The 9232-nt window shown below is 45.4% G+C and overlaps 1 protein-coding gene and 2 non-coding genes across 3 annotated transcripts; 1 reads left to right on the top strand and 2 right to left on the bottom strand.

The window, feature by feature from the left end:
- Positions 1–320: 320 nt before the first annotated feature.
- On the bottom strand, positions 321–392 carry Trnad-guc (transfer RNA aspartic acid (anticodon GUC)). Its single transcript has one exon. It is a non-coding gene; the product is annotated as a tRNA-Asp (tRNA).
- A 79-nt stretch (positions 393–471) lies between these two features.
- On the bottom strand, positions 472–543 carry Trnad-guc (transfer RNA aspartic acid (anticodon GUC)). The gene has a single exon. It is a non-coding gene; the product is annotated as a tRNA-Asp (tRNA).
- A 680-nt stretch (positions 544–1223) lies between these two features.
- LOC135393306 (uncharacterized) lies at positions 1224–6573 on the top strand. Its single transcript, XM_064623778.1, has 3 exons — positions 1224–1529; positions 2259–2373; positions 6287–6573. The coding sequence occupies exons 1-3, from the start codon at positions 1357–1359 to the stop codon at positions 6392–6394; spliced, it is 396 nt and encodes a 131-aa protein (XP_064479848.1). The 5' UTR covers positions 1224–1356; the 3' UTR covers positions 6395–6573.
- Positions 6574–9232: the final 2659 nt, after the last annotated feature.

Below are 9232 nucleotides of genomic sequence, written 5' to 3'. Positions count from 1 at the left end.
GTACTTTCCGAACAGTAGTTGATTACTAAAGTATACTTACTGAAGCCAGAAATCATTTGAGTTGTTTTAGTAGTAGAAATCATAGTTGTTTTATAGGAAGACGTATTTAGTTGTAGTTGCTGTCACTTTCCCTGTATCCAGGTAAAGTAAGAATCTGCTTTGATGCCAGCGCAATGGAAGAAGGCAAGTGAAATAAAATGCATTACTAACGCACAGACACTGACATTTTCGACGCCATTTTTACATCCACAACCCTGCCAAACCATCCTCACAAAATAAATAGGACACACTTTAAAACAAGCATATTTAAAAACAAACATCTCCCCGTCGGGGAATCGAACCCCGGTCTCCCGCGTGACAGGCGGGGATACTGACCACTATACTAACGAGGACTGATTCTTCCGCGTTCCCAATACTAATGTTAAGATAAATAGGACACACTTTAAAACAAGCATATTTAAAATCAAACATCTCCCCGTCGGGGAATCGAACCCCGGTCTCCCGCGTGACAGGCGGGGATACTGACCACTATACTAACGAGGACTGATTCTTCCGCGTTCCCAATACTAATGTTAAGATAAAAAGACCATAGTTCGGCCGTTCCAATCAGAAGTTACAATAGTATTTACACCAAAATTAAGCATACTCTAATGATGACGACTTTTTTTCTTTTTTGAATGCATTCAAGCGGCCTTATGTTATTCAAGGAAATGGAGAGCACAAAGCTTTTACAATCCAGTTTCGCTTTCAATCCCCATTGTTGTGACGACGCTATTTAGGAACTCATTCTTCAAAAATTCCGGAACTGGACACTCTCGCTTTCAAAAACAAAACGAAAAAAGAAAAACTTGACTTTTAAAAATTAACTAGCTAATAAACCGACAAACAAATGTAATACGCCAAAACTTATGTTATGCCTAAATAAACGACTAGTAAAGGGACGAAAGGTCGACAGTTACTTCATGAGGCGGAGTACTTAACTACAGCGACTACAGCCATAACAAAGTCAGTCGTCAGTGAACCAATTACTTTTCTGAAGTGGTAGTGCAGGTAAAGTAAGGTGTCGAAATTAAAACAGAGTTTCCATTCAATACCTCTGTGCGTACATTTGTCTGTTTTGGCTGGAGGCATCTAATAAAACAGTTAACAATCAGGAAAATCAATGTCCTCCGAATCGGTTTCGGTTTCAATTCGCAGCTGGAGGCTAAACTTAGCTTCCGGCTATGGATAGCGGTTATTGCTACGGTCCGTACGCCGAATTTGGTTTTCCGCGTTTTCCGTGCGTGCATTGGCAACAGGCTCGATGCTGAAATGATGACAAACGGTTGAGTGATGCCTTTAGGGGACGAATAGAGCATGATGGCATTCTTCAAGAACTACCGTCGAGTGTCTGCGATGCGACAGCCCTTTCGTTTCCTGGCCCAGCTGTCCCTCTGCGGCCATGTCGGTGGCATCGTCTGCCTCGTCTTTGGGATCTTGCTACTCGTGTTTTTCGGCTCAAACATTCGCGAGGACGAGGCGTTGAAACGGTAGGTTGCAATACGGTCGCGTGAAGTGAATCAAAAAGGTGACGCGCGCTCCTGTGTCAGAAATGTGAAGGAAAACAGAAAGAAAAAAAAAAAGTTGCCCGTTCACAACGCCCTACCGATGATGTGAACGACAAACGGGTGGACAACTTGACAGCGAAAACAAATGAAAAACATAACCACCTCTCTTTGCATTTATGAGTTTTCAACGCGTCAGAGCAGGTGGAATTGGCAGAACAAAGTGCGAAGCATAATCAATATTTAAAGGTAAAGGAAAAAAAACAAAAAAACTTTAAATTACTTTTACAAACAAAACATTTACCTCGTAGATGCGCTTTGGTGACGTATGGCAGGTTTACTGTGGTGAGTGGCTGTGACGCGAAATTTTCGAGAAATTTTGAATGCTATATAAGAGATTTTTTCCCTTTCTTGTTAAAATCTTTGCCTTTGAGAGATTTCCTTACCGCATGTTATCTGCGGATATCGTCCAGTAGCTAATGTACTGATATGTGAAGGCATTCAAACACCTTTTTCGCAATGCCATGCTTCCTAATTGGCTAGCAAATGGATGTAGAAATTCCACTCTCGCCTTTGCATGTAGGCCAATCTGGTCTGCTAGGTTTGACCAGCTGCCCATGTGTCCAAAGAGCAGTTGTGCTTTTGGCTTTGTAACATGTCCGTGGTGTCGACTAAAGTTGAACGTTTCAATATAACTCAAATTTCGCTTTCTAGGGTCCCAACATGGATTGGCATAATCTCAACTGGAAGTGGCATCATGTTTCTGTTTGTTGGAATCACGCTGTCCATCCTTCTCTGCAAGCTTGTCGAGCAGCAGCAAATATCTGAGGTACAGCATTACTTTATGCAGAAAAACAAAACAAAAAACAGCATTACACATTCCGATTTTTCATGTAGTTCATATAAAGCGTCTGGATAACCAGAGACAAATGAAGCTCGAGAGCACAGGAGCCATTCTACTATTACTACACACATTCAGCTAATAACAACTCTTACCGACACCTTGGCTGACAAGGGGCGCACATTGCCAAATACATTATAAGAAGCTACTGAGCGACTTCTCACACGCCATGAAATGAACTGACTCACGTAGTTCCTACTAGTCCTTGAAACCCGGAATCCAAAAGCGCCAGTCTCAAGGTCCTCAAAACATTCGATTTTCCATAGCCCATGAAAACCCTTGATTTTGCCTCTGTTTGTTATTCTCGTGGAACTGCAACGCTCCGTTGTATTCTTTGACCTTCATTGCTACGATCTTTAGCATTCCGTAGTCCTCAGTCACGTTAGTCCCCGCGTATTCTGCCGTGCGTGGTCTGTAGCTAAACATTTTTTTGGTGAAAAATTGTGAAGTGATGGCGACAAACTGTATTTTACATCCTGGACGAGGTTACGGTCGTGCCTTAAAGGGTCCTTGAAATTCTTTGGAATATTTGTTCAAAAACAGAGCGGGAGCAGTGGCTCTTCAATGTCGCAGGAGGCGCGTACAACAGTGAAGGGGTAAAATTCTTCACCGCTGCCACCCCCACTTTATCAAATGTAGGTTGTACGTTGTCGTTGTGTGAACAGCAGATACTGTAAACATATTTATATTTGCAATGACGGTATAATCGCGAAAAGTTGTACTCGCAAATGAAATGTGTCAGGACTACAAATATGTTTAAAACTGGACAACTTGAAGAATGATCGTCCACGCAAAGAAAAACACATTTACAGTAAATGAAGGCAGTTGTTGGGCATTTTCCAGATATTTCAGGATCTGGAGACTGTAGCCGGCATAAATGAAGGCAGATTGCACAGACGGGAATCCGTCGCCACGTGTCCTGTCCGTAGGCTGCAGGAGACAGATAAGCCCAAATAAGCAGGGATCAACCGTACATTAATTTGACAAAATAATAAGCATAAAAAGGTTTGGGCATGATACGAAAATGTAGGAGAATACAGGAGTGGGAAATACTTTGCCGTTACTGACAAGCAGTTGTGGATGACGGAATCATTTACTTTGGTGGTGACAACAGTGACGACTGGAGCTTTTATACTGCGCAAGCAACTAAGCCTATAGCCTTCCAAAACTGCGTACCAAACCGCGACAGCCAACTAGGACCGTTTACTTCACAATTTAACATTACAGTAACAAAAGCTATGCCAAAATTTAGACTGCATTTGAATAGATTGGAAAATTGCACACCCGTTATTCTAAAATAGTGGCAAGATGTGCCACTAGTCCAAAGCCACCAGAAGTGGCATACGGACCCACACCCTCTAAATTATGGCCAGATATCGTACCAGTCAGGTCCCCTAGGGTCGCCATATTCCCATGTATTTGTTCCTATCCCGACGCGTGCAATGCCGGAGGCCGCCCTTAGATACCCCATTGTTACCAGACGTTGGCTTGCGTTGGATTGTAGCGCGCTAAAGATCCAGTTGAAGCACAATCCAAGCCAGGCCAAGTCATTGAAGGAGAAATGGACGACTGTGCCTGCGGCGCCTGGTACGACAGGTACGCTATGTGATGCACGCAGCCGTGCACTAGATCCTTCCGATCGCTCAACACGTTTAAAAACGGGACCAAAAAGTGAAACACGACACAGAAAGTTCTTATACGCGTTTTATTTGGACATATGAAGACTAGATTCATTCGCAGAAACAACAAAAACATTTTGCCGCTAAACTTCGCGCGCTGAAGTGATCCGGAACGGCAACAGTGGGGTATCTAGTGGCGGCCTTCTTCGTTGCACGCTTTTCCGAGGTGAGTTTGGGAGACCTGGTACCAGTTCAACCGTGCTACCTACCTCTTCATGACATACGGCTTGGGACAAAAGTTTACGGAACACCCGAGTATCACATTTGACCATGGGGACGACACCCTAGCAACAAACAGGAGCAGACGCAGATAGTGAGAGGTAGACAGAGTGGAGGGTCACCCATTTCTTATTCAACCTCTTCCGGATATCTAGCAGGGCGCGGACTCTATGCAGAAATACGCCAGTGCCACGTTCCGTAAACCCTTGTCCCAAGCTGTGCTAAGCCGGTCCGGGAAACACGGGGACGTGCGCGTCACTAATAATTCGGGGCTTGAAGTCGGGAGACAACTGCGATCATGAGCGCCGCCGCAGTGGTCGGGCCTGCGGATTAATTTTGCCCACCTGAGGGTTCTCTAACGTCTGCCGAAATCTCGACACACTACATTTAACCAGGGATCTGAATCGAAACTGAACCGGAACCGAAAACTGCTAAATCGCGGTCTTTTTCGCTATTTAGGCGGTTGCTGGCTCGCGAAACAGTTTAGACATAGCGTGCATTGTGTGAGATCGGAATCACGATTCACACGACGGATTGAGCCGCATTGCCAAAGAAATTTGAAACCCAAACTGGGCAAAACAAAATGAACTAAACCCTAGTGTGCGAGGCATTTCGTATTTCCTCCTCGCAGCTATTGCGTTCATTCAGTTTTGAGATCTGGCAGTGCTTGATTCCACCAGCTGAGGTAACACCGAACATTCATCTAGTTCTTTGGATACTAAATGGAAGTTGAAATGACATTCTAAACACAATTGTGTTGGAGATGGTGCTATGGTGAATCAAATGTCTTGCTCCCTAAAGAGGAAAAGCAGCACCTGACCACATGTTTGGGAAGGCGCCTCGTGGGCCAACACCTGAGCGTGCACGCTATTTAATGTTAGATGGCACAATTGAATATATGTGGTCGGAAAGGACAAGAAGCATCATTAGTCGTGTTTTGTTTTTTCTCTCTTCCTTCTGGCAGCTGTGGGCTTCCTTGTATGTGATTTTTGTCGTCCGGCAACCCCAAGTTTCCATTTCGGGCGGTAAAAATAATGGCTAGTCCCTGAGCAGAAGGTAAAGAGTACAGCAGGTTGTCGTAACATTGCACCTCAAATGCGGGTCTGTAACAACAGTGCTGCTGCGAACCACTGCTCTGTTGGCAACAACAACAACAAAAGTGCATTTATGTTATTTTACAATCGTAAGGATGGGCTTGCTTTTCACCCATGGCAATCTGCTCAAAATTTCACTTTCCTGAACCAGTTTAAACTGGTTTGAACTGATATTTTGCGCTGCTGCGGAGCTGAACTCGAACCGAACCGAAAGAGATAACAGTTCCGATCCCTGCATTTATCGTCCCTCACGGAAAATGGTGTGTCTGAGCAACCTGTACCCTTTCACCAAGTTGCCACTGTCTTGGCCACCGTCCCGCCACCGTCCAACCTGTGATCTTGCGATCAGCAGGCATTCACACAGACAAACACACTTGTGGCGGGCAGCATCTTTCTCGTGTAAAGCAGTAGTAGTGCAAATACAGCAATTAAAACTCACACGGCATCTTCCAGCTCTTTCCAGCATATAAAAAAATAATAATAAATTGTGAAATTCTGTGAATGTTATTCTGCAGGGTAGCGCTTTAGCTCTACTCAGTCATCGAATGAGCTAGAAATTGTGAACTAGTGTAAATCACGCAAGCCTCTTTCCTGTTCAATTTAGCGAAGGAGCAACCTTTACACTTATTATCACAGTGAGAAGCAATGCCACCAACATCACCAGCAGAAGTTTTTTGTTGCCATTCGCAGTGATTTCTTTTTTTTTTTGTATGCTCCATAGTTGAATAGCCACAGTTCTCCACGTGTTGTTGCTTCTTGTCTTGAACAATGAACATGTCATGTCTTGAAGAACTGGTATAGGATAATTGGAGCTGAACTAACCCCTCTTGTCTTGCAAACTCTCAACAGAACGGCCAGTTGGACGTCGCAGTAAAACCTTACGCCAGCCTGCGCACTGCGGAAGCTTCAGCAGACGAGGCACGGAAAGACTGCGCAGAACTGCAGAATCTCACATGAGGTCTGTGTTGATCTGATAAAAAACAATCTATGTACTTTGTGTGAGACTGCCGTGTTTTGGGGCATTCCGGTACCTACGTGGGTGTGCGTATTTTATCCTATAAAATTTCTGACACACATATACAACTGTAAATAATGCCTAATAAAGTGGCTCCCCTGTCAAGGTATATGTTTTGAAATAGTGTGCGTGTGTTTCTCTGTCGCAATCAAAGTACTTTCTGTACACACATGTGTATGGACAAGAAGTGCCAGTTTCCCAGAAGTCTGCTCTGCATCAGGTGCATTGACTCCTGCCTTCGAGAGCCTGCCATTATGTAGGCTGCAAACTAAGTTTTTTATGGAAAGTATGTATCAAGTAATGAGCCTATGCTAGCAAACACAAATGGACAGACAGACAATATTTTTCTGTGGGTTGCTCGCATTTTCGCTGTCTTACTGTTGTTCCGGAATGGTCATGGTTAAGACTCTGGGGTTTCCGCGAATCCACGAAATTTCGCGGAACCCGGAATTCTACGTGGAATCTTTCGTTTCGCACGGAATTTCGCGGAAATCCGATTGGGTCGCAGGACGCGCTTGGCGCCATGTGGACGGTTACGGTTACTACGTGCAGCGGCTCAGGAGAAGTATACGCTGTGCAAATGCGTCTCTGCGCATGAGAGGAGGCAGTAAGAGGGAAGAGGGAGGGCGACGCCTTAGCCAATGGGGCTTCCCGAGTGGAGTAACCGGGAGTGGAGATATGCGCAGAACGCTCGGTTACTTGCAGAGCGTATTGCACGCTCGCACAAAAGAGCGTCAGGTAAACGCGCGTACTGCGCACGCCCCCAACTGTTCCAAGGCACATATGACCCTTCGACATTTACTCGCGTATTTTGCGCAATCGCAAAACTTGCACTCCCCTAGATTAGCACTAAATGTCAAGAAAACAACAAATTGGGTAATTGGTGCACCCGCGTTTTCGCGCGCGTATATCTGACCCGCGTGCCTCAGCGACCGTGGCGGTTGCTTTTCGCAACGCCGTCAGAGCTACCAAAGTTATTGCGATGCTTTTGTTTGATTTGAGCACACTTTCGGGTGATGGTCCACTGATGCGATGGACGATACTGTCAGTCGAACTACACAACGCGGAAGGAAACGCTATGACAAACCTTACAGCACAACATGGCAAAGTCGGCGAGCTTAGCGTGTGCTTTCGGTTGTCAAGTGCAACTAGCGGTGTCTCCCATCAGCGTCTCGTCGTATTTCACCGGTATATATGAGCGGTAAGAGGGCCGGCATTTTGCCTCCGGACCGTGGGCGGTTGCGCGGTATTTGGGTACTTCTTTCGTGCTTGCGCAATGCAGTGACAGCGTCAATATCGGCTTTACGGAAAGCTTATATGACCGGCATACTAAAATTTTGAAAATATGCATCGTTTGAATATCGTAACGAACGTTCCCGCGCAATTTGCGCACCCCGAAGTTTTCCTACTTTGTTTGGGTGAAAAAGTGCGCACATTATGCGAGTAAATACGGTTATGGGGTTTTCGAACTGAATGAGGTAGCTTGCTCCTATTGCGATCAAGTACATGTCAGTTCCTACAAACTCCGTAGATGCTGAAAGATCTTGCAGCAGGTATAAAATGATTGTAGGCGACAGACGGCATTCGCTGTCAGATGATAACACAATACGTTTATCATGTATTGCTGAGCCACAACAGGGCGACAATTGATGTTCTGAGGCTGGAACACATATAGAAGGACATACATACAAAGCCGCAAATCCTTTCTTTCACAACAGTGCTTTGAATCTGTACGTTTATAAAATATTTTTTGTTCTGACATTATCCAAGAAAATAAAGTATTTCCCGTTTCAAGCAGCCGTCGACTCCTTGCCGCAGAGAATCGCGGACTTTTGAATTTGCCGTAGCAGAAAACCAGGGACCTACTCATGGTGATCACGGACGGGTATGAAAATTGCTCTCTGTAATGGATTACATAACCTAGATTACCCTTTGTAATGGATTGGTGTAGATTACCTTTTTTGACATGCTGTACGACGAATTCTCTCCGCTGGTTACAAACGGCGCTGTTGTCGCCACGTGGCGCACCGCACGCCCATTACTGAAAGTGGTTTATCTGTAAGCTTCGCTCCACATCTTCATACCACTGATAGAGCTCAGCTTTATTCCAAGATATATTTAGCACTGCAACTATGATTTAACAAGTATAAAGGGCAACCTCCATGGAGCGAATTTTTCGCAACGAAGTTCACGCGGCAGTCTGCCACGCGTTCCGCTCCAGTTGTTCGCCGGCACCAGCTCCATGGGGCGAAAAACCAGCGGACGGCGTCGGGAAGTAATGCTGTGATGTCACTGTTGCCAGGCTATAAGGTGCAAGCTAGTGAAATCAGTTGCTCGAAAAAGTGCATTTAATGTCACAAATTTTGAAACTAAATCCAACAACTGTCTGTGTGCCCAGGAAGGTACCGAAAGGCATATTCACTACTGCGAAAGGAAAACATGTTTCTTGGCAGAGAATGCCTCACGTTCTAGCGATGCAGAAACCGCGAGCAGACGACAGCATCCAGTTGCAAGAAGAGGACGATGACGATGATTCACGAGAGCAGACGACCACGTGCAGACAATCTGGCGTAGATTCGTAGCCGAAGAGCACTTTGATTGGGCGCGTTAGGTTCGTGCTCCGGCAACATTCCCTCTTTCAGGGTTGTCTGGGGTTTTTCCTGGGTTTTCCTCAGACGCTTTCAGACATATGTCGGCACAGTTCCCTTAGAAGTCGGCCCAGGACGCACATTCCCCCAGGGCGTGAGTCGTGACGTTGCCCACATACGTGAGGCCGACAA

Source organism: Ornithodoros turicata, chromosome 4, assembly GCF_037126465.1.
Source record: "Ornithodoros turicata isolate Travis chromosome 4, ASM3712646v1, whole genome shotgun sequence".
Taxonomy (NCBI): domain Eukaryota; kingdom Metazoa; phylum Arthropoda; class Arachnida; order Ixodida; family Argasidae; genus Ornithodoros; species Ornithodoros turicata.
Note: the sequence above shows the minus strand (reverse complement) of the source record. Positions and strands in the feature narration are given on the sequence as shown.

Coding starts and splice junctions, on each gene's coding strand:
- LOC135393306 (XM_064623778.1), top strand. CDS start 1,357: ATGATGGCATTCTTCAAGAACTACCGTCGAGTGTCTGCGATGCGACAG. Junction 1,530..2,258: donor GAGGACGAGGCGTTGAAACG/GTAGGTTGCAAT, acceptor TTCGCTTTCTAG/GGTCCCAACATGGATTGGCA. Junction 2,374..6,286: donor AGCAGCAGCAAATATCTGAG/GTACAGCATTAC, acceptor AACTCTCAACAG/AACGGCCAGTTGGACGTCGC.